This window comes from Mustelus asterias, chromosome 8, assembly GCF_964213995.1.
Source record: "Mustelus asterias chromosome 8, sMusAst1.hap1.1, whole genome shotgun sequence".
Classification (NCBI taxonomy): Eukaryota; Metazoa; Chordata; class Chondrichthyes; order Carcharhiniformes; family Triakidae; genus Mustelus; species Mustelus asterias.
Window position 1 is genome coordinate 121,374,776 of NC_135808.1, and position 25,657 is coordinate 121,400,432.

At 43.4% G+C, this 25,657-nt stretch overlaps 1 protein-coding gene across 16 annotated transcripts in view; it reads left to right on the top strand.

The window, feature by feature from the left end:
- LOC144497506 (ecotropic viral integration site 5 protein homolog) overlaps window positions 1-25,657 on the top strand; it is a 220,782-nt gene that overhangs the window by 154,513 nt on the left and 40,612 nt on the right. For all 16 annotated transcript variants that reach the window (XM_078218878.1, XM_078218887.1, XM_078218882.1 and 13 more), the window contains one exon: window positions 15,502-15,597. In XM_078218878.1, coding sequence (XP_078075004.1) covers window positions 15,502-15,597 — 96 coding nt within the window. The remainder of the gene's footprint in view (window positions 1-15,501; window positions 15,598-25,657) is intronic.

Here is a 25,657-nt window from a genome sequence, read left to right on the forward strand (position 1 = left end):
TCTCTCTCTCTCTCTCTCTCTCTCTCTCCGGCCCCCTCCGCCCCCCTCTCTCTCTCTCTCTCTCTCTCTGACCCCCCTCCGCGCGCCCCCCCCCCCTCTCTCTCTCTCTCTCTCTCCGACCCCCCCCTCTCTCTCTCCGACCCCCTCCGCCCTCTCTTCTCTCTCTCTCTCCGACCCCCTCCGCCCCTCTCTCTCCTTCTCTCTCTCTCTCTGACCCCCTCCGCCCCACTCTCTCTCTCTGACCCCTCTCTCTCTCTCTCACCCCCTCTCTCTCTGACCCCCTCCGCCCCACTCTCTCTCTGTCTCCTCTCTCTCTCCGCCCCCTCTCTCTCTCTCTCTCTCCGACCCCCTCCGCCCCCCTCTCTCTCTCTCTCTGACCCCCTCCGCCCCTGTCTCTCTCCTCCCTCTCTCTCTCTCCGACCCCCTCCGCCCCTCTCTCTCTCTCTCTCTCTCCGACCCCCTCCGCCCCTCTCTCTCTCCTTCTCTCTCTCTCTCTGACCCCCTCCGCCCCACTCTCTCTCTCTGACCCCCTCTCTCTCTCTCTCTCTCACCCCCTCTCTCTCTGACCCCCTCCGCCCCACTCTCTCTCTGTCTCTCTCTCTCCGCCCCCTCTCTCTCTCTCTCTCTCTCTCTCTCTCCGACCCCCTCCGCCCCCCTCTCTCTCTCTGACCCCCTCCGCCCCTCTCTCTCTCCCTCCCTCTCTCTCTCTCTGACCCCCTCCGCCCCACTCTCTCTCTCTCTCTCTGACCCCCTCTCTCTCTCTGACCCCCTCCGCCCCACTCTCTCTCTGTCTCTCTCTCTCTCCGCCCCCACTCTCTCTCTCTCTCTCCGACCCCCTCCGCCCCTCCCTCTCTCTCTCTCTCCACCCTCTCTCTCTCTCTCTCCGCCCTCTCTCTCTCTCTCTCTCTCTCCCACTCCGACCCCCTCCACCCCCCTTTCTCTCTCTCTCTCTCTCTCCCCGATCCCCTCCGCCCCCCCTCCCTCTCTCTCTCTCCTTCCCCCTCTCTTATATCACTTTTTACACTCTGGATTCAGTAGTTTTACTTTTGTTCGTTAAAGTTGAGCACTAAATTGTCATCAGGATTTTCATTTTTCAAAACAGAGGCTGACCCACTCTCTTCGTGTCCTAACTCCTGATTTCAATTTTTCTTCCAGATCTGCATGTATTTTAATGTCCAAGTTTGTGAACGAACTTATGTTTATTAAGTTTAAGTTTGTTTTATTAGTGTCACAGGTAGGCTTACATTAACACTGCAATGAAGTCACTGAAAATCCCTTAGTTGGCACACTCCGGCACCTGTTCGGGTACACTTAGGGAGAATTTAGCATGCCAATTTAGCAATGCAACTAACCATCATGTCTTTCCGACTGTGGGAGGAACCCCGCGCACCTGGAGGAAACCCATGCAGACACGGGGAGAACGTGCAGACTCTGTGCAGATGCCGCACAGACTGTGACCCAGCCCAGAAATTGAACCCAGGTCCCTGGTGCTGTGAGGCAGCAGTGCTAACCACTGTGCCAACCCTAGCAAAGCCAAGCATCCAAATAGTCATGCACAACAATTGAATTCACTGTATCCTGCTTACATTGAGGACCACTTTTAACTTCAATTCTTTTCCATTGATCAGTTCCAGAACATGCAGTTTTAACACTGCCTCTTTTTGTGCAAGCTCTTAATTTTTCTGTTGAGTAAAACCTCCTTAGCTACTTTAAGAATGTTAAAGTTATGTCAAAGATCAGTTAAGAAAGCCTGGAACTCTTTTTTTTTGTCAGTTCATGATTTTTCCTAATTTCTTTTCGCTTTTTGTCTTCCAATTAGTTCAAACTTTGTCTAATTAATTTCTAGCAAGAGCTGGAGTTATGGATTATTTTAAATCATTCAGTTTTTCTTCTTCAACTTCAGTTTCCACAGGAGCTGTCAACACTTTATGCGGAGTCAAGTGATTTCCTGATTAAAATTCTATTCCATCTATAGGCAAGCTTGGAGCAACTGTCACAATTACAGAACCATTAATTAAGGCACATTTTAAATTAACTCCATACAAAGGAACAGGTTTTTATTCAACAGATTTTCTGGTGGAAATTCCCATCAGTGATTGCCTGGATCCTGGATCTCTAAGAATAACAATTGGCTTCCCTGCCTCACCAGAGACAAGAATGAGGACATTTTGCCTTTAAACAGAAAACTTATATAATTTCCCGCATCTTGTCCCATCTTCGTCATGAATGCAAAAGAAACCCACAGGTTTGTCATCACCTTTAACCACTGGGACAATGTTTTCAAAAGGGGCACTGTACAGTCTTACAGATGTTACAGTTTTGCCTTTTCATATCCAACTTTCTGCCTTCACGTATCCTTTTCCACAATAAAAACCACGTCAGTCCTCTTGAACTGACCTGAACCTCCAGAATGGCCCTTACTATTCTAAGGAGAGTCTGTTTCTTCTCCCAAGCCTTTTTTGTTACTTTAATCATATCTCCTCTCTCTTCACTTTCTCTGAGTTTACAAACAAAGGCTTATTACTAACATGCTTGTGAGATACCTCTCAGTCTTTACTGCAAAGGACAAAGAAAATTACAGCGCAGGAACAGGCCCTTCAGCCCTCCAAGCCTGCACTGACCATGCTACCCGACTTAACTAAAACCCCCTACCCTTCCGGAGACCATATCCCTCTATTCCCATCCTATTCATGTATTTGTCAAGATGCCCCTTAAAATTCACTATCGTATCTGCTTCCACTACCTCCCCTGGCAACGAGTTCCAGGCTCCCACCACTCTGTGTAAAAAAAATCTACCTCGTTCATCTCCTTTAAACCTTGCCCCTCGCATCTTAAACCTGTGCCCCCTGATAATTGACTCTTCCACCCTGGGAAAAAGCTTCTGACTATCCACTCTGTCCGTGCCTCTCATAATCTTGTAGACTTCTGTCAGGTCGCCCCTCAACCTCCGTCGTTCCAGTGAGAACAAACCAAGTTTCTCCAACCTCTCCTCATAGCTGATGCCCTCCATACCAGGCAACATCCTGGTACATCTTTTCTGTACCCTCTCTAAAGCCTCCACATCTTTCTGGTAGTGTGGCAACCAGAATTGAACACTATATTCCAAGTGCGGCCTAACTAAGCTTCTATAAAGCTGCAACATGTCTTGCCAATTTTTAAACTCAGTGCCCCGGTCGACGAAGGCAAGCATGCCATATGCCTCCTTGACTACCTTCTCCACCTGCATTGCCACTTTCAGTGACCTGTATACTTGTATATCCAGATCCCTCTGCTTATCAATACTCTTAAGGGTTCTGCAGCTTCCCTTATTTTTGAAACTTCCAGTTAGGATCTTATTCCTAAAGGGGCACTGTTTATAAATTCTTCCATTAGCATTATCTAATATTTTCAAAGTCTTGTTCAACCTTTATACACATACTAAACCTATCAAAGACCATTTTTTTCATCCAGTAAATTCCAGAAAAGTCCAACTCTGCTTTTTCCTTTCAGTTGTTGCAGTTTTGAGGCAATTTCTCAAATGATACAAAATGCATCTCCTCCTTCACTGAATTTCAGCATTGAATGAATACTCCTCACCGAATCAAAACCAGGCGTTAATGCTGAGTCACCCTCAAGTTTCACCTATGTTCATGTAATCCAATTTTTGCTCTGCCCAGTTCAAACTTAGATCCACGTTCTTTCCACTTTCCCAGCAGGCTGCTTCCTCCTGCCTTGCAGGTTGCAACTTCCAGTGTCCTTTGAATGTCACTCCACTCAGCCTGAACCTCTCAGGTCCAACTTCCACCAGCAAGGCCCACCTCAGTGATTCCTTGTTCCTTAAGTCTCCAGAAGTTCTTCTGTCTTTTTTTTTTAAGCAATGGCAAGAGAAAGAGTATATATATCATGTTGTCATAGAGTCATTACAGCTGCACAGTAGACCCTTCGGCCCATCGAGTCTACGTCAGCTCAGTTGAATAACCCAGCGAGTCCCATTTCCCACCCTGTCCTCTCCTTCCCTGCAGCCCTGTAAGTTAATTTCCCTCGACTGTTCAACCGATTTCCTTTTGAAATAATTAAACATCTATATCTCCCTCATAGCCAGCAAGTTCCAGGTCATTATCAGTCTCTGCAAGACAAAAATCATCAAATCGCTCCTGCTTTTTTTGCCCAAAACCGTAAATCTGTGTCACCCAGACCTTGAATTATCAGCCAATGGGAACGGCTTTCCTTTGTCTACCTCACAATTCTATAGAATTTCAAAGTTTAAGTGTTGGGATATAGCAGGCAGGAAACTTATTTGTACAGACAAGTTATTTTAAAATAAACCCTTTTCCATAAAACTGAACTATGCTAAACTGAAACATTGCTGCAGTGAGCGAGATGGGTACAATTAGGCAACCTAATGAGACATATTAAACCGGAAACAAAATGGTTGTGTTCTGGAAGTATTACTTTAGAAGAATGTATATTCAGATTTTGACTCTGGTTTTATCATCATAGAATCATAGAAACCCTACAGTACAAAAAGAGGCCATTTGGCCCATTGAGTCTGCACCGACCACAATCCCACCCAGGCCCTACCCCCATATCCCTACATATTTGCCCACTAATTCCTCTAAGCTGCACATCTCAGGACACTAAGGGGCAACTTTAGCATGGCTAATCAACCTAACCCGCACATCTTTGGACTGTGGGAGGAAACCGGAGCACCCGGAGGAAACCCACGCAGACACGAGGAGAATGTGCAAACTCCACACAGACAGTGACCCAGGCCGCTGGAGCTGTGAAGCAGCAGTGCTAACCACTGTGCTACCGTGCCGCCTTCTATATTTAATAGAAATATTCAGGCTGTAGATACAACCTGCAGAAGCACAGGAGGAGCTGTTGGTTCATAATCGCAATGAAACAACATACTTAAGCACCAAAGCATGTTATGTGGCACTTAGGAATAAACATTAGTTCTAGTTGAATACTACTTTTGGCTTTTTAAGCTTTCACATTGCAACGTGTGCAAACAATTCGCTTTTTCATTTGGCAACACTGGTATATGGACTGCACAAATTATGATTACGTTTGAGATTTTTTTTCACTATCAGCTCTTGTACATGAAGTAACATCTCTGTCATCACAAAGACTCACCTTACCAGTCGAAATTACTTACGAGAATTTTTCATGCAAAAGTCTGTTTATTCACCATATGCATCTAAATATTTTGCTTGCCATCATTTATTGGATGCTGAAATGAATAGATTTACGAGTAGTTCCTTATTTGGATACTGTTTTCAACCATTAGTTCAGAGCTCATGTTGCAACACTACAAGCTTTGGGAAGTTCTGCAGAATGTAAACTGGTCCTGATTAAAGTAAAGTAGTCCTGAAATCTCTGAAAGTTTTCACTTCCCAGTATTGCTGATTCATCACAAGAGAAACTTAATATGGAGGTGGTGTGGTTCCTATATAACGTAGCTGGGAACCAGCTGCAAGCACAGGCTGTGATTAATGTAAACCTTGTTAGAAATATGCACCTAGTGAACCAGATTGATTTTGGTACAAGGAGCTTCTTGGCACTGAGTAATTTCTTTCTCATGCTAGGTATCGTATTTCATATCAGAAGATAGCTTAAACTTTTTGGTTTAAACCTCTCATTTTGGATTGTAAGGCAACTGAATTGCTGTTAAAAGGTTTAACTTTTTTAATGAAATATTGCCTTTGTTTACGTGATTGCTCACTGTAGTGTATACTGCTCCTTGTATCAGATCCCTGAAGTAACTTGTGAACAAAACAAAGGACTGCAAATGCATTATAGTCAAAACCTGATGGCTCAAATGATATAAATGTCAGCTTTACTGGATGAGCATTCACTTACACACCTGATCTTACACAAGCACGCAGAAAATAGGGGTACAGAATGTCCTATTATTGCTTGAATTGCTGGATTCTAATCCCAAGATATTGCTCAGTCCCCTGCATAGAGATCCTGGGATCAAAGTCATCATAGCTGCTGTCGCCATCAAATTCAGCACCCCATTCTAGCTTGCATTCATCCAGTTACTAATTCAAATTGAGGCAAAGGACCACTGACTATTCTTCTGCGAGAAGAAGGCGCATGTCTGTTTTATCATGACCAAATATTGGTAGCCTAACAGGAAGTTATGCAGCCAACCAGGAACTTGCCAGATATCCTGCAAGAGGCAGCAGTATTTTGAGACTGAGGTGTACATCTCATAAAGATGCCAGCAGTGTCAGGCTAATGCGTCAACTTCATGTCCTGACAAAGGGTACACACCCAAAACAACAACAGTTTTTGTTTTCTCATGAAAGATGCTGAGCTGACTAACCTGCTGTCAGTTTTAGCATTTCCTGTTTTTTTTTGGATTTTCACCATTTGCTAATTATCCCTTTTACTTCATGCTTGGTGCAGTGGCCTCATCAATATGTTTATAGGTGGTCAGTATTAGTTTCTTGGCTTGTATTCTTTGTATTTTCTGTTCTGTTGCATGTGCTATTCTTCACTTTGGCATTACATCTAGTGTCTGATTATCCATTCCACCAAAGCCTTTTCCCAACTTGTTTAACAATATTGTTTCATTTTCCAGTTATGTTTGCTATGTTGATACCAGTATGCATCCTCAAATACTACTTAAGTTAATTTGTAATCCGTTAACATGGGTTTTGTGTGTTCTCGATTTTCATCACCCTAGCACTGGTAGATGTGTTCAACTGCTCAGTCCCTAAACTCTGGAATTCCTTCTCTAAGTCTCCTTGTGTGCCCGCTTCTCACTTCACCTTCAAGGTGCGACTTAAATCCAACTTCTTTGATATCTACCCTAACATCACCATCTGTGACTTGTCAAATTTTTACAATGTTTCTTGTGACTTTTGCTACATTTAAGGTGTGAGGGAAATGCAAGGGGCTGTTGTTGCCGAATCATTCTAAATATTATCCCTTTTCTGTGAACATTTTATTTCATGTAATGATATAATATCATCATGCACAACACTTAAAATGTTATCTAAAACAGTTTCTCCCAGAGGCTACTCAGCTGATCCCACCTGTCTAGTTAGGACCAAAACTACCCTTTATTAACAGCACTTTTGCATATTTTCTGACAATCAAGGATTTGTGTAGCAGAAACATTAACAATAATTTTAAAAGGCCTGAAAGGTAGAAATCTGCTGAGCAACAGTAACAGCAAGCATTTCCAGGGGTAGGCAAGCCTCTAAAGATGATCAGGTCATTCCAAAGGCACGAGAACAACCAAAGATGGTCAAGTGTGCATTGTTCTAGAAGTTGAAACAGATTACGTAGATGACTGCTGTAGGAGTGTTAAGTTCCCCGAGCAGAAACAGCTTACTAAATGACGGATGATTCAGGGTTATAGAAATGCTAAGCTCCACAAAAGAAAATAATTTGAAATAAGTAGAGAGCTAACTCTCGAGTTTGAAATAACAAATGGGTTTAACTGTTACCCACCTGAGAAGCAGACATGCTAGTCCACACCTCACAGCCAGTAGCTAGTCTGGGACTCTCAGCCAGGTGGCTAGGACCCATTTCACAGCCAAAGGGTCCGGTAACATCTTTTACTTCTCAAGAGTTGGCATAGTATGACACCTAAGTCTTAGAGCCAAGACATTGCAGGAAACCTTCATAACGGCAGTTTAAATATCTTTGCTGGATCAGGAAAAGATGTTTCCAAGACTGGGTCATCAGCACTGTATTGTGCGGTAACTATAAGCTGGATGTGACAAGTAGATTTATTTAATTTAGATATTGTTTGGGAAAAGGAAGTCCATATGTATTTTGGAACAAGGGATAATTTTGACATAAACCACGTATGTGTTTAGTTATGCATGTACTTGGGTATCTTAGAATATTGTAGTCCTTTTAATGTGTATTTTCCTTTTTAAGTTAATAAATATTGTTTAATACTTGCTATACAAGACTGGATTGGTTCCTCACAGGGCTTTTAGGAGTGGTTTAGCATGGTTACTGGCTAGCATTGCTATCTCACAGCGCCAGCAACCTGGGTTCAATTCCCAGCTTGGGTCACTATCTATGCAGAGTCTGCACATTCTCCCCATGTCTGCGTGGGTTTCCTCCGGGTGCATCGATTTCCTCCCACAGTCCGAAAGACGTGCTGGTTGGGTGCATTGACCATGCTAAATTCTCCCTCCGTGTACTTGTCGGAGTGAGGTGACTGGGGGATTTTCACAGTAACTTTGTTGCCGTGTTATTGTAAGCCTACTTGTGACACTAATAAATAAACTTTAAAAATATTCAAACAAACGAAACTCCGCCATGCGTCATTGTTTCAAGTTGGGACACTCTTGCAGGTAACATCAGCGTGGTTCGTGACATGGCACGTATTGTCAAATGCCTCCATTACCAGATTACCTGTTTACCAACTCGTCCCAGTTCTGTAGGTGGGGATGTTCTGCCTTTCAGATATCCATTTTGGCTTCAAACTGTTACTTTTCAAGTAAACTCTGGTGTCATTTTCCTACCATTGGTGTGTGCAAATTTCAACAATAATTTCTTCTGTTTCTACCGTTATTGGATATGGCAAAATCTGTGTCCCTGGCAACATCCCATCTCTGGTGCTGAGGTTTGGTGCTCGAGAACTTGTTGTAGCAAACTGATCCAGTGTAGCTACAATTCTGGCATCTCCCCAACTACGTGGAAATATGCTTGGATAAGTCTCCTCCACAAAAAAGGACAAATGCGATAAGGTCATTATCACCCCATCAGCATATTTTCAATCATCAACAAAGTGATTGAAGGGATTGTGACATTGCCATAAAGCAGTTGCCGTCAGTTTGAGTTTACCAAGACCACTCGACTCCTGACCTCATTATGGTCTTAGTCCAAACATGGACAAAGGAGTTGATTTCCAGAGAAGATGTGTGTGTGACTGCCCTTGACCGAATGTAGCACCAAAAAGCCCTGCTACAATTGAGATCAATGGCAGTTGGGAGGAAACCCTCCCTGGCTGGAGTCTGCCTTGCACAAAGGAAGATGATTATGGTTTTTGGAGGCCAATCATCTCAACCCCAGGACGTCACTGCAGGAGTGCATCAGGACATCACTGCAGGAGTGCATCAGGCCATCACTGCAGAAGTGCTTCAGAGCAGTGTCCCAGGCCAATCATCTTTATCCATTTCATCAATGACATCCCCTTCATCATAAAGTCAGAACTGCAATCAGCCATTGTTGCTCAGTGCTGAGTTTCATTCGCAACTCCTCAGACAATGAAGTAGTGCGTGTTCTCTTGCAGCAAAACCTGAAGAATAATTTGAGCTTCAGCTGAGAAGTGGCGAGTAACATTTGCCACAGGAGTATCGGGTAATGAACATCTTGAATAAGGATGATCCAAACCAGCTCTCCTTGATTTTCAATGACAGTACCATTGTGAACCACCAACATCTTGGGGTCATCATTGGCAAGAAATTTAACTGGGTCAGTCACACACATTGTGACAGACAAGAACAGATCAGAAGCTGGGTGTTCTGCAGCAAGTGACTTCCTCCGATTTCCTCATAACCTTTACACCAACTGCAAGGTACCAGTTAGGAATGTGATGGAATATCCTTCATTTGCCAGGATGCATGCAGCTCCAACAACACTCAAGCTCTCAAAACCATCCAGGGCAAAGCAGTCTGGCCTATCCACCACTTCAAAACTTAATTCCCTGCATCAAAGCATAATGTGGTTGCAGTGTGCAATGCAGCAACTTGCCAATGTTTTTTTAACAGCACCTTGCAAAGCTGCAACCTGCACCACCTAAAAGGACAAGGGCAGCAGGGTTATAAGACTATTGCCATCTTCAAATTCTCCTCCAAACCGCGCACCATCCTGACCTCAAATATATTGTCATTCCTTCATTGTAGCTGGATCTAAATCCTGGAACTCACTCCCTAACAGCACTGTGGGTGTACCTGTACTGAAAGGGCTGCAGTGATTTGAGAGGTGGCTCGTAACTGTCTGCTCGACAATTCGAGATGGGTAATAAACATTGGCAATATAAACATAATAATAGAATGGTGCCCACATCCCATGAATGAAAGAATGAGGCAAGTTCTGACCAATGTTATCCCTCCAGCAAATCTCAGAAGTGGTACCTCATTGTACCTTTCATTGCAGTTGTGTGACTTGCTATGAAGAAATTAGCTGTGGCATTGCGTAAGAACATAGGAGCAGGAGAAGACCATAAGGTCCATCAAGCCTACTGTGCCTCAACTCTATTTTCCCACCCGCTCTGCACTTTCTTTCATTCCCAAAGAGATCAAATATTTGTCAAGTCTCTCAGCTTTGACTATTTTCAGTGATTGTGCATCCACAACCCTCGAGGGTAGAGAGTTCCAAAGATTCCTACGCTTTGAGTGAATAAATTTCTCCTCACCTCAACCCCTTGTTTTACATTCCCCAGTCATAGGAAACAATCTCTCAGTATCTACCCTGTTGAGTCAATTCATAACCTTGAAGTTTTGTGAGTTCATCTCTCATACTTATAAACTCCAGAGAATATGGTCCCAATTTACTCATCCCAGGGACCAATCTAGTGAGCCTTTGCTGTACTGCCACCAGTGCAAGTATGTCCTTTAAATAGAGACACCAAAATTGCATATAGTATTCTAGATATGCTCTCATCAAAAGTCTGTGCAATTGTAGCAAGACTTACTTATTCATGTACTTTAATCCCCTTGCAATAAAAGTCTAAGTCATTAATACAAATTGTAAATAGCTCAGCACTGATCCTTGTGGCATTCCACTAGTCACAGCCTGCCCACTTATCCCTACTCTGTTTCATGTCTGTTAAACAATTCTATATTAATGCCAATATATTATCCCTAATTCGCAAGTGTGAACAACTCATCAACTGTAAAGTGATGACTGCCATGCTGTCTATGTGCCATCCCAGTGAAGTAAAATGCTTTGTAGAAATTCAGTTTAGTTATTTCCCTTTCAATGTGATAATTATTTAAGCATTCCCTCTAGTTATCTCTCCCCCCGCCCCCCCTCCAATCCCCTCCAGTGCTCCACCGAATTCTATTCTTACTGTTTTAAAATTAGCTTTCTTAAAATGATGCATTTTATGTAATGCATTATTATTGGTGCATTCTTTATTTTGCTTCAATTCTGTCAGAATGCCACCTCTGATGATGTAACAATTGCTATGGCTTGAGTAGTTTTAACTTCAACATTTTCCACCATCCCCCACTTGCGAATAAATAAGGCCCTTTTTGAATATGCTGTTTAGAAGTGGTCCTGCATTGTTCACATTAACTTGTATAGAGAAATCAATCAAAGTTTCCAAAAAGCCTCTTAATATATTGCAATTGGCATAAGATGCAAATTGCATCTTAATCTAATGCAGAGCAGTAGTCATATTTAATATTAAAGTTGCACTCAGCACCACAACTCGAATGGAGAGGTTAAAGATGTTAATTTAGAACCCATGAATCCCTACAGTCTGGCTTGACCTCTTGCACCACACACCTTTGCACACACTACAAGAGAAGGAAACCACATCCTATGTTCACACATGATTTAATGACTATCTTCTAGGTTCTAGTGAATTATTTACTTACATGGAACTTAAACCTAATTGCTCAATCAGTTTTTAATATGTGAATATTAAAAATATTAAAGGACAGCATGGTGGCACCGTGGTTAGCACTGCTGTCTCACAGCGCCAGGGACCCGGGTTCAATTCCCTGCTTGGGTCACTGACTGTGTGGAGTTTGCACGTTCTCCCCGTGTCTGCGTGGGTTTCCTCTGGGTGCTCCGGTTTCCTCCCACAGTCCGAAAGACGTGCTGGTTAAGAGCATTGGCCATACTAAATTCTCCCTCAGTGTACCCAAACAGGCCTCAGAATATGGCGACTCGGGGATTTTCACAGTAACTTCACTGCGGTGTTAATGTAAGCCTACTTGTGACTAATAAATAAATAAGCTTTAATATTAGGTTAACAAGGTTTTGTGGAAGGTACGCTAACAGGTCACAATTCGTGGAGGTGAGCTACAGCCATTTATATGATGTGATTTGTTAATTATTTTTAGAACATAGAAATCATAGAAACCCTACAGGACAGAAAGAGGCCATTCGGCCCATCGAGTCTGCACCGACCACAATCCCACCCAGGCCCTACCCCCATATCCCTACATATTTTACCCACGAATCCCTCTAACCTACACATCTCAGGACACTAAGGGGCAATTTAAGCATGGCCAATCAACCTAACACGCACATCTTTGGAAACATACATGTTCTTTTTTTCCCACAAGTCCCTCATGATTTCCCAGAGGTACCTGCTTTGGGCTCTTACCAGTGCCTTGCTGAATTGGATGTGAAAAGGTTTCCAGGGAGAAATTTCTCTTGCAGACCTTCCTGTCTGCTGTGAAGAGAAATGCGGAGTGGTGGTGGTGGGGTTTGAATTGTTGAGGCTAACATTTGACAATTCGGAAACCTTACCTCAACTCATCTTGAAGGTGCCTACTTCTAGTTGTAACAGAGCTATTTGGGGGTTGAGTGGCACGGTGGCACAGTGGTTAGCGCTGCTGCCTCACAGCACCAGGGACCTGTGTTCGATTCCCAGCTTGGGTGATTGTCTCTGTGGAGTTTGTACATTCTCCCCATGTCTGCGTGGGCTTCCTTTGGGTGCTCCGGTTTCCTCCCACAGTCCATGGATGTGCAAGATAGGTTGATTGGCCATGATAAATTGACCTTAGTGTCAGGGGATTAGCAGGGTAAATATATGGGGTTACGGGAATAGGGCCAGGGTTGAATTGTGGTCGGTGCAGACTCGATTGGCCAAATGGCCTCTTTCTGCACTGTAGGGATTCAATGATTGAACTAGAGGCGAGTCCATAATTTAAACACTTTACATTAGATTATATACCTCAAATTTAAAGAGTAGCAAACTTTAAGTGCTGTGGGTTGGTTTTTTCAAGCATCAGAAACCGAGCATCTGAAGGGAGGTGCGAAGGGTCAGATCCAGCAGCTAAGTGCTTTTCAGGTGCTGCTGTGGGCCAGGATGCATGGAACGCTCTCCCCTAGTCCTTTAAACTACCCTGTCTCCCTCTCCTATCATCCCTACCACCACCATGATTGGAACCCGATTACCAAGTCTTCTACCCACCTTCCTGCCGGTGTACCATACTCAATACCAGAAATTTCAGCATACACATGTCTATAATGGGTCATTATGTATTCTTTAGTGAGGCGTTGATAGCATTGAATGCAGTACTCAATACTGACCTGGATAAGGTGCAGGTAATTATATCTGATTTAATACTCGGGGAGGGAACGGTGGGGCAATGAAGTAAGCACTTCAACAGTGTTAAAGGAAAGCAAAATCCCATCAAGAGAAGCCTGAAATGCATAGAAAGAGGGAAGTCATTACTTCTAGATTCTGACATCTCTTTACAGTTTTAACCGGCACCTGTAAGCCATGTGTTCCCAACTAGGAAGCTTGGTAACTGCTTTCTGTTATCAGCTTAGTGAGGGAAAACCTCAACGCAACACTGATTCCCAGAAGTCTCTGCTGCCTCCAACTTAATCAGATCCACTATATTGGTTATCTGAAGTTAGACAATAATGGCCAATCCCACATTGGCAATGGTTTCCTGAGATCAAAGGAGTGCATTTAGAATCAGAGTTTAAGATAATAGGATGTTTCGTGAAAAAGAAAATTAAACTCATTTTGTACTTGTGAATGTCGATATGCTAACAATACTGAGGATTCTTTTAGCTCCTATAGTGGTGTGCTAATGACCTGATGTATCTTGTCAAAGTAAAAACAAAATACCACAGATGCTGAAAATCTGAACTAAAAACAGAAAATGCTGGAAAGGCTCAGCAGGTCTGGTAGCATCTGTGGGGAGAGAAACAGAGTTACATCTGTATGACTCCTAAGAGCTGAGCTTTCCAGCATTTTCTATCATTTCAAAGTATTTTGCCTTTGATTTTATAATCCAAGGAAAATTTTGCATCCTCAGTTTAAATCCTATGTCCAGTTTGATCAGATGTTTTATTTGACTCCTTCTGGGTCCATGTGGCTTCCTCATAAAAGTTATATTGGTAGTTCGATCTCTAGACCTCCTTCAATGACAACTCATCATTGCCACCAAGTAGCATGTAATAATAACGCCCTGCAGGATGTAATGGATTTTATTCTGAACTGTTGCACGGACTTACTTCCAAAGACTGTGTCATAACTTAAGGATTGTCACAAGTATACATCTTGTAAGATAGGTAAGCCCATCAACATATTTCAAAGGGAGTACCAGATGTACAGCAGAATTATTTGGTTCAAAATTTTGTTTTGTTTTCCCTTCTGCCTGTAGATAAATGCAGACTATTTCATGAACTGGGAGTGCATACCGCTATACCCTAGAATATTGTCCTTCTATGCTGGTGGTGTGCCCATATTGAAAAAATATTTTGCTAATGCATTTTGGCACTCCCAGTTTCACAAAGATTCCTCTTTTCCACTGACTTTCCACTGAAAAGCATGGATACAAACAAGGAATTTGTTATATTCACAATGTCACAATTCAAAATGGCTACCAATGTTCTGAGAAGCCATCTTGTGGCAGTGTGAAATCTGCAGGTCTTTTAAGTCTGTCTCAAGAATTCTTAATATAAAAAGTATAAAGGATGGGGAGAAAACCCATAACCAAAACTAAGTTTAAAAATTTGTCAAAGATTAAATAGATGGGAAAACGGAGCCAGGTTAACTGTGATCTAGGCAAAAGTATAAACCCAAGAAAGCAGCAGATAAAGCAGCGTAAATGCACAAGGCAAAATTTTATTTTGTATTAAATTTTTCGAACCCTATGTGCACACGATTAGCAATGCGTACAGGGGCAAAAATTGTTTCCGTGTTTGATGTTTTCATCTTGCATCTACATGGAAAAAGACAAAGGAAAAAGAATAAAAGCATGATGCAATATAGAGGAAATGTTTGATCAGTACGTGCTTGTATATTTCACTGATGAAGCATAATCATTTGTATAATCAACTATAGTCTGAGGTCTTGTGGCACAGTGGGTAGAGGAGGGTTAACAGTGCTGTTAATTATAAAATGTTGGCTAAAATAGAACTTATAAAAATAAATTTGGTAATAAATCTGCTCTTATAAAGAAGGCCTGCGTTTTCTGCAGTGTGTGATGGAACCCAGTGACTGATTCATGTGTGACTTCAGTGATAGTTAATTATGATCTTTTCAGCACTGTTACATGAGTTACACAGGCAGTCGGTGCTTATGAACAATATCTTGTTCTGTCCATTGCGTGATGGGGAGTGGGATGTTCCAATTTGAACAGCTTTCTTGTCGCGGTAGAGCAGAACAGTTTTCAGCTTGTTCTGTTTTTAGCTTGTGTTGTGGATAAGTGTAATAAACTAACCAATATTTTACGGAAAATGTACTTTTTCAAGTGAACAGTTATGTCATTTGTTTTTTCCTGATTTAGCAGGGACTTGGGCAAATGTTGTAGTAAGTGTTTATCTTCTCCATTTTAGAAAGAAGAGGGTAAAGTTAAAGGCCAACTTAACAACTCAGACTCCACCCAATATATTCGAGAGCTAAAGGATCAGATAGATGAGCTGAAAACTGAGGTAAATGATAAAATCTAAGTTTTCTGTTAATCTTTTCCATTATCTATAACACATTTTTTTCTTATACAAATCCTTCCCTCTGAAAAGTGCAGCTGGCACTGATGTAAATCTACTCATGCTGCTTTCTGCCTTGAACTTATTAGCATACAACTTCATGAGATAGCAACATTCCTTATCTTATCTTCCCTTTCCTCATTTTTTTCCCCTGCAGTGTTAACTTGTTCTTATAGATGTATTTTGTTTATTTATCATTCCTCTGTAATTTTCATTGTCATAGTTGAGTAACAGTTTAAGGGTGGTTGTCACTGGGATTTTTTTTCACTCAGTGCCAGTTCCTGTGGCCATGATTACTGTGACTAAAATTTTACTTGAACTACCGTGACTCCCTATAATTGAGACAAACTTTAGTCAGCAGAGTATGATTGTCAAACATCATTGAACGTTGATGAAAGGAAAATGAACCGGATTTGATGTGTTTACATTAAAAGAGACTTTATACACAAACCTCACGACCAGAAATGATCTGTGCAATTCTGCAGTGACCAGTGAATAGATATTGTAGTATAGATTATTTCAGTGCTAAACCAGGTATGCTGTTTGCAATAAGATCTAGCTGAATTTTTATTTTGTTGTAATCTTTCTCAACAAATCGTTGCCCCTTCCAAGCTCTCCTAAAGGAATTTACTTTTTGCTGGGATATGATTCCATGGGCATTAGGCAACCATCATCCTGTACCTCTCGCAAGGTGCCTTTCACATATCTGAGCCTTGACTGTCAGCACCAGCAGATTATTCAACCATGCAACGAAGGTTTGTATCACAGATGAGACCGGTCCCATCCCCAACCAGGATGAATATGTGCACTCCCAGCAGGGGTAGCTAAATAGTGATCATAAGGGTCAACCATATCCAGTATTCCCTCCTGAATGATTATATGGCCAATTGTATATGGAATCTTGACTCTTACTCACTTCCCTGGCTAAGAGGGGCTAACTGTGCACTGCAGCTGGGACCTTTTTGATCTCTGTGGTTTAGTTATTCGCTGATTTAGGTCACTGAGCCAGCAGGCTTTTTTTTAATCTAACATGAGACATTTATCTGATTTGGGTTCTGCTATGCACAACTGCAGCCTAACTGAGAGAGTGGGCAGATTGCTATCTCCCAGATCTCTGCTGGTGTAACTTTAAAACTGACCATTGGGAGTTGCACGAGAATTGCCAGAGTCACTCGCCGTTCTATTTTTAACCACTGTTTTCATGGGAAGCACCTTGGAGCTCATTCTCTCCATGTACAGCCAAGATTGGGACAAGTGGGCTGTGCAAGATCATGGGCACAGATTTCAATCCCAAGACTCCATGGTGCATGATGATGCAGCTTTGCTGCATGAATACGTTGAAGTTTTGAGATTGACAATTTTGCATCATTGAATGTCTACCTCTTTCTTTTATAATTTTGACTTAGAATCTGAAAGTCTGACAGCACAGAAGGTGGCTGTTGACCCATCATGCCTGTGCCAGCTCTTTTGAAGAGTTATCCATTTAGTCTCATTGCCTTGCTCTTACTCAGTAAGAGTTTTAACAACAACAGTTTTAACAACACCAGGTTTCCACTCCATCTGACGAAGGAGCAGCGCTCCGAAAGCTAATGGCATTTGCTACCAAATAAACCTGTTGGACTTTAACCTGGTGTTGTTAAAACTCTTACTGTGTTCACCCCAGTCCAACGTCGGCATCTCCGCATCATTGCTCTTTCTCCACAGCCTTTTAACTTTCTTCCCTCCAAATATTTATCCAGTTCCCTTCATGTAAGTTACCTCATTTCACTACTGGCTCTTTTGCCAATTACCTTAAACCCTTGCATCCTGGAAACAGTTTCTCCTTATTTACTCTATCAACACCCTTCAGGAATTTGAGCATCTTTGTCCAACCTTCCTTGAACATTTTCTTCTTTTAGGAGAGCAGTCGCAGCTTCTCTAGCTTTGGTACTCTCTTCAAGACCTTGACGTCCTTCCTAACGCATCACGCTCAGAATTGGACAATGTTCCAGCTGAGGCCCTAGCCAATAATATGTGAAGATTTAGTATAACTCCCTTGCTGACGTACTTTTTACCTCTGTTAATAAACCAAGGATCTTGTATGCCTTTTTAACAGTATACGGGATCCATGTTATGTAAATATTTTGGTGATATAATTAAAAGTGAAACTAGCGATTTATATGGTACCATTCAAAAGCACTCTTTTTTTCCTCCAATGTTCTCTGTTTAAGGTGGGGAGGCTTGTTAACTGTGTGCCATTACTTTTAGTGCATTTTTTCCCCTTTCCTCTCACAAAGATTTGATTCCCTTAATCGGATATGGTCCCACAGAGAATATCCGCCCTCTGATAATTCACCCAAGTGGTCGTTGTTATGGGTCAGCCAAGAGAGGTAGGTTAACAGGCAAAGCAATTGTGGGGGCATCACAATATATCCCAGTTCTCCCCTCACTCAATATCCGCATGCTTTCTTCTAGCAGGGGTCACTGGATGGCAACAACAGGTGGGAACTGGTTTTTCATTTTCCTTTCCTTCGCCTGCGCCTTCCCCTTGGTGCAGCATCACTGAGGCCAATTGTAACTTCTTTCCGACTGCGGTAGATCAGCACAACTAAGTCAGCACTAATCAATTAAACCTGAGCCCTCAGAGTTTATATGGCTTAGCTTCTTAATGCACTAGCTCACCAAGCTGTCTCAGGAGCCCGTATTTATTTTGTAGTTTGTTGATACATTGCTGCTCATGGTTTAATTTTCCATTTGTGGTTGAGGTGCACTGCTATCTAACGGACTGTGTCTTTACCTGTGAGCTACTCGAGCTGGGTTGGGGGGGGAGGCAGGTGGGGGCAGTTTATGCAGCCATGGAAATTATTGCACAGCTACAGTGGTAACATGGGACAGAATTTTACCAGGGGTGAGGGCGTAAAATGTGACGTGCCATTCAAAGGTCTATTGACTTGGGTGTGAGCAGAAGATCTCGCCAGCAGTACATTTTCATAAATGGTTTCTCTGTTTATGCTGTGATAACGCTGTCCTGTGATAGTTGCTTCTAAAGGCATAACCAAAATAAAGAGCTCAGAATATGTTGAATCACAGTTACAAAACTGTTCTAAAATATCGTTACTTGTGGTGCAACATGCAGGTCTCATTTATCAGTATTTATTTTCAGCTAGTTGTGCAATACTTCTTGCTTTAATGTTGCAGAAAGATGATACGAGTTATAAAATTACTGGCTTGCTTTACTTTGTAATTGAAAAGTTTTTAAAATTGTTTGACACAATAGGAAGTAGAAGAGTTACCTCAGGATTATTTAATGTTTGAATATCATAGATTCAACCCTGAGGTCTGAATGGACTTGGAACGTTGCTATTTCAGATGTTTGTCTTGCATACTCTCATAGTAACTGATGAACCTGTTTGCTTTATTAATTTCTTTCCTGCCTTCCAAAATCCAGATTTGCTCCTTACTAGCAAATGATTCCACAGATGCATAGTATCACCCAAGTGGCTGTCATACATGTGTGGACTAGGACAATTTATTCAACTATGCTGAGCATCATTTGAGCTCATTCTGTCTTCTATCTGGCTGGAATCAAGATAGTAATCCGACACATTAAACCCAGCTAGTCCTTCCTCTTCAATTCATGGGTTGAGACCAACTGTCAAATGTTTTGGGCATCATGATCGGCACAGGCTTGGAGGGCCAAAGGCCTGTTCCTGTGCTGTACCTTTCCTTTGTTCTTTGCACTGTAACCTGAGCTAATTCATTATTGTGCCAATACCAATGTACAACTTTTTTGCTGAGTGGCTCCTATCCTATTGCACATCCTATCCAGTATACTGCATTCGGTGTGAGATGTGGGAGTTCCTGGAGACGACTTGCCTCCCGGAAGTCCATATCTGTGCCAGATGCGTGGAACTACAACTCCTGAGGGATCGTGTAAGGGAGCTGGAGCTGCGGCTCAATGACCTCAGTTTAGTTAGGGAACATGAGATTAATAGATAGAAGTTATAGTCAGGTAGTGACACCAGGGTCTCGGAAGGAAGACACGTGGGTCACAGTTAGGAGGGGTAATAGTCAGAAGGGTGATGTGCCAGAAAGTACCCCAGTGGCAGTCTCCCATAAAAGAAAGGGATGGGCAACAGATGGGATAAGGGAAGGGAGTGAGCAGTCTGTGGAGGGATCCCCTGTGGTTGTCCCCCTCCAAAATAGGTATATTGTTTTGGATTCTGTGGAGGGTGATGACCCTCCAGGGGTAAGCCACGAAGACCAGATCGCCTGCACGGAGACAGGCTCAGGAGTCCGGAAGAGAAAGAAGGGGTTTAGGAGAGTGATAGTGGTGGGGGACGCAATGGTTAGAGGCACGGACAGGCGGTTCTGTGGGAGCGAACGAGAATCCAGGATGGCAGTCTGCCTCCCTGGTGCCGGGGTACTGGATGTCTCCGAGATGGTAGGAAGCATATTAAAAAGGAAAGTAGTCAAACGGACGTAATTATACACATTGGTGAAAATGATGTAGGTAGGAAGAGCAGGGGGGTCATACGAGAGAAATTCAGGGAGATGGGTGCTCGGCTAAAAAGTAAGGCCTCCAGGGTAGCAATCTCTGGACTGCTCCCGGTGTCTAGTGCAAGTGAGGCTAGGAACAGGGAGATTCTACAGTTGAACGCATGCTAAAGGACTGGTGCAAGAGGGACGGTTTTAAATTCATAGATAACTGGAAAGTCTTCAAGTCAGGATGGCAACTGTACAGAAAGGATGGGTTACACCTTAACTGGAAGGGAGCAAATATCCTGGCTGGGAGTTTTGCTAGAGTGTTTCGGCAGGATTTAAACTAGTGTGGCAGGGGGGTGGTGAACAAAACAGTAGGTCAGTAAGTACTGTGGCTGGGGTTGAGCTGGGGGCCAGGGCAAGGCTAGCTAAGAAGAGGAGCACTCTGGAGGAGGATGACCTGAGTGAGCCTGGAGGTCTGGAGTGCATCTGCTTCAATGCGAGGAGCGTAACGGGTAAGACAGACGAACTTAGGGCCTTAATGCTTACGTGGAATTTGGATGTGGTTGCGGTGACGGAGACTTGGTTAAAAGAAGGACAGGACTGGCAGCTGAATATTCTGGGGTATAAGTGTTTTAGGCGAGACAGAGGAGGGGCTGAAAATGGTTGGGGAGTAGCGATATTAGTTAGGGAGCATATTACAGCGGTGCAGAGGGTAGACAACTTAGAGGGGTCATGTATTGAGTCACTGTGGGTGGAACTCAGAAACAGGAAGGGTGCAGTCACTATGCTGGGGGTGTACTACAGACCACCCAACAGCCCACGGGAAGTGGAGGAAAGGATATGTCAGGAGATTCTGGATAGGTGCAAAAAAAGTAGGGTTGTTGTAGTGGGGGACTTTAATTTCCCTGGTATAGACTGGAAAGTGCTTAGAGCTGGGGTTCCGGATGGGGAGGAATTTGTAAAATGCATACTGGAAGGTTCTTTGGAACAGTATGTAGATAGCCCGACTAGAGAGGGGGCTATACTGGACCTAGTTCTGGGAAATGAGCCCAGTCAGGTTGTCAAAGTTTCGGTAGGGGAACATGTGGCAAATAGTGACCACAACTCTATTAACTTTAGGATAGTAATGGACAAGGATGAGTGCTGTCCTACGGGCAGGGTGCTAAATTAGGGGAAGGCTAACTATAGCCGGATTAGGCAGGAATTGGTGGACGTTGATTTGGGAGAGGATGTTCGAGGGTAAGTCCACGTCTGGCATGTGGGAGTCTTTTAAGGAACAATTGATAAGGCTACAGGATAGGCATGTGCCTGTAAAAAGGAAAGATAGGAAAGGTAGGATTCGAGAGCCGTGGATAACCAGGGAAATTGAGGATCTGATTAAAATGAAAAGGGAGGCGTACGTTAAGTCCAGGCAACTGAAAACAGATGGAGCTCTGGAGGAATACAGAGAGAGTAGGAAAGAACTCAAACGGGGAGTTAGAAGGGCAAAAAGAGGTCATGAGATGTTCTTGGCAGGCAGGATTAAGGAGAATCCTAAGACATTCTATTCATACGTTAGGAACAAAAGAGTTGTCAGGGAGAAAATCGGACCTCTCGGGGACAAAGGAGGGGAATTATGCTGAGAACCCAAGGGAAGAGGGGAGATCCTAAATGAATACTTTGCATCGGTATTCACGAAGGAGAGGGGCGTGTTAACTGGGAGTGTCTCGGAGGGAGGTGTTGACCCATTAGAGAAAATCTCCATTACAAGGGAGGAAGTGTTAGGTTTTTTAGGGAACATTAAAACTGACAAAGCCCCAGGGCCTGATGGCATCTATCCTAGACTGCTCAGGGAGACGAGAGATGAAATTGCTGGGCCTCTGATGGAAATCTTTGTCGCTTCTTTGGACACAGGTGAGGTCCCTGAGGATTGGAGGATAGCGAATGTAGTCCTGTTGTTTAAGAACGGTAGCAGGGATAACCTGGGAAATTATAGGTCGGTGAGCTTGACATCCGTGGTAGGTAAGTTGTTGGAGAGGATTCTTAGAGACAGGATGTATGTGCATTTAGAACGGAACAATCTCATTAGTGACAGACAGCATGGTTTTGTAAGAGGGAGGTCGTGCCTTACAAATTTGGTGGAGTTTTTTGAGGAAGTGACAAAAACGGTTGACGAAGGAAGGGCCGTGGATGTCGTCTATATGGATTTCAGTAAGGCATTTGACAAAGTCCCTCATGGCAGGTTGGTTAAGAAGGTTAGGGCTCATGGGATACAAGGAGAAGTGGCTGGATGGGTGAAGAACTGGCTTGGCCATAGGAGACAGAGGGTAGCAGTTGAAGGGTCTTTTTCCGGCTGGAGATCTGTGACCAGTGGTGTTCCGCAGGGCTCTGTACTGCGACCTCTGCTATTTGTGATATATATAAATGATTTGGAAGAAGGTGTAACTGGTGTTATCAGCAAGTTTGCGGATGACACGAAGATGGCTGGACTTGCGGATAGTGATGAGCATTGTCGGGCAATACAGCAGGATATAGATGGGCTGGAAAATTGGGCGGGGAGGTGGTAGATGGAATTTAATCCAGATAAATGCGAAGTGATGCATTTTGGAAGAAATAATGTAGGGGGGAGTTATACAATAAATAGCAGAGCCATCAAGAGTACAGAAACACAGAGGGACCTAGGTGTGCAAGTCCACAGGTGGTGAAGAAGGCATATGGTATGCTTGCCTTTATAGGACGGGGTATAGAGTATAAAAGCTGGAGTCTGATGATGCAGCTGTATAGAACGCTGGTTAGGCCACGTTTGGAGTACTGCGTCCAGTTCTGGTCGCCGCACTACCAGAAGGACGTGGAGGCATTCGAGAGAGTGCAGAGAAGGTTTACCAGGATGTTGCCTGGTATGGAGGGTCTTAGCTATGAGAAGAGATTGGGCAAACTGGGGTTGTTCTCGCTGGAAAGATGGAGAATGAGGGGAGATCTAAGAGGTGTACAAGATTATGAAGGGGATGGATAGGGTGGACGGTGGGAAGCTTTTTCCCAGACCAGAAGTGACGATCACGCAGGGTCACGGGCTCAAGGTGAGAGGGGCGAAGTATAACTCAGATATTAGAGGGATGTTTTTTACACAGAGGGTGGTGGGGGCCTGGAATGCGCTGCCAAGTAGGGTGGTGGAGGCAGACACGCTGGCATCGTTTAAGACTTACCTGGATAGTCACATGAGCAGCCTGGGAATGGAGGGATACAAAAGATTGGTCTAGTTGGACCAAGGAGCGGCACAGGCTTGGAAGGCCGAAGGGCCTGTTTCCTGTGGTGTACTGTTCTTTGTTCTTTGTTCTATCCCATAACCTCATGCAATATCTGCCACAGATAATGTGTTCTGATACTTTTCAGCTGTTGTTTTGTGTTCTTTTCCTAATTTCTCCTCGTGTTAAAATTTTCTTTTTCACCCTTTGAGGCAAAGATGACCATGTTCTTCATTTGGGGTGTTTGGTAGGTGGATACGTAGGTTACTGCTAAGGCTGATCTGTGCCCGGAAGGGTCTGCAGGATATTACAGCCAATTGAGTTTTGGGTGAGTTGCTGGCTTGGGATTTTCTTCTCTTGCATTTTCTCTCCGTCTCTGATATGCGTGGCTTTCGAAGGAGGCAGCACAGTTATTTGTTTGCATCAGATGCAGTGATCCTGGATTAGATTCTCCCAAGACTCAAAGACAATATCAAAACTTTTAAGTGAAATCTTCAGTGTCCTTGTAGAGTTTCCCCTGACTGCCATGAGAGCGCATCCCTGACACTAATTCTCCAGAGAAGATTTGCTTTGGTAAGTAAGTGTAAAGCATTCTGGCTACATGACCAGCCCACACAGTTGTGACTATACCAAGATAACATGGATATTTGGCACACCAGCTGAGGTGAGCATCTCTGTCTGGTGTTTGGCCTGCCATCTGATCTTCAGAATCTACCAAGGTAGCTCGAGTGAAAATGATGGAGCTTCTTGGCATGACACTGGTACAGAGCCCTAGTCTTGCGTGCATAGAGAAGAATGGGCAGGACTGTTGCTCTATCAGATTGATGTTTGGAGTTTGCCAAAAACTACATGTGCTTTGGCAATTCTTACATGTATCTCATTGTCAATTTTGATAGCTCAAAAGATTATATGTATCCAGTGCTGACAGGTTCTGGTCATGAACTGAAACCTCGGACTTGCGATAGACCTTTCCTGCACCATATTGGTACATTACTTTAGTCTCCTACATGCTGATCAAAAGGCCAAAATTGTCACGTGCATGGGAGAACAAGTCCATGTTACATTGTATGTCCGGCTCTGAACCAGCTGCTTGATTGAGGGTAGGGCAGTGGATGTTGTCTACATGGACTTCAGTAAGGCTTTTGACAAGGTCCCTCATGGCAGACGGTACAAAAGGTAAAGTCGCATGGGATCAGAGGTGAGCTGGCAAGCTGGATACAAAACTGGCTCGTTCAATACACATCTCTTTAACCTGTCTTAATGCTCTCTCCACTCACATTGTTTGTACCTTTAAGACTTCATTAGCTGTAAGTATTCGCATTCCAACCATTATTCTGTAAATTGAGTTTGTGTCTTTATATGCCCTGTTTGTGAACAGAATTCCCACTCACCTGAAGAAGGAGCTTAAGGCTCCGAAAGCTTGTGGCTTTTGCTACCAAATAAACCTGTTGGACTTTAACCTGGTGTTGTCAAACTTCTTACTCGGTCAAGGAAGACAGAGGGTAGCAGTGGAAGAGTGTGTTTCTGAGGGCTGTGACAAATGGCGTTCCTCAGGGACCAGTGCTGGGACCTTTGCTGTTTGTAATGTATATATGAATGATTTGGAGAAAAATGTAACTGGTTTGATTAGTAAGTTTGCGAACGACACAAAGGTTGGTGTATTTGCGGATACCGATGAGGACCATCAGAGGATACAACAGGATATAGATCGATTGGAGACTTGGGTGAAGAGATGACAGATGGAGTTCAATCCGGACAAATGTGAGGTAATGCATTTTGGAAGGTCTAATACAGATAGGAAATATACAGTAAATGGCAGAACCCTTAAGAGTATTGATAGGCAAAGGGACCTGGGTGTACAGGTACACAGGTCACTGAAAGTGGCAATGCAGGTGGAGAAGATAGTCAAGAAGGTATACGGCATGCTTGCCTTCATTGGCCGGGGCATTGCATTTAAAAATTGGCAAGTCATGTTGCAGCTTTATAGAAGCTTAGTTAGGCTGCACTTGGAATATAGTGTTCAATTCTGGTCGCCATATTACCAGAAGGATATGCAGGCTTTGGAGAGGGTACAGAAAAGATTTACCAGGATGTTGCCTGGTATGGAGGGCATTAGCTATGAGGAGAGGTTGGAGAAACTTGGTTTGTTCTCACTGGAACGACGGAGGTTGAGGGGCGACCTGATAGAAGTCTACAAGATTATGAGAGGCATGGACAGAGTGGATAGTCAGAAGCTTTTTCCCAGGGTGGAAGAGTCAATTACTAGGGGGCAGAGGTTTAAGGTGCGAGGGGCAAGATTTAAAGGAGATGTACGAGGCAGA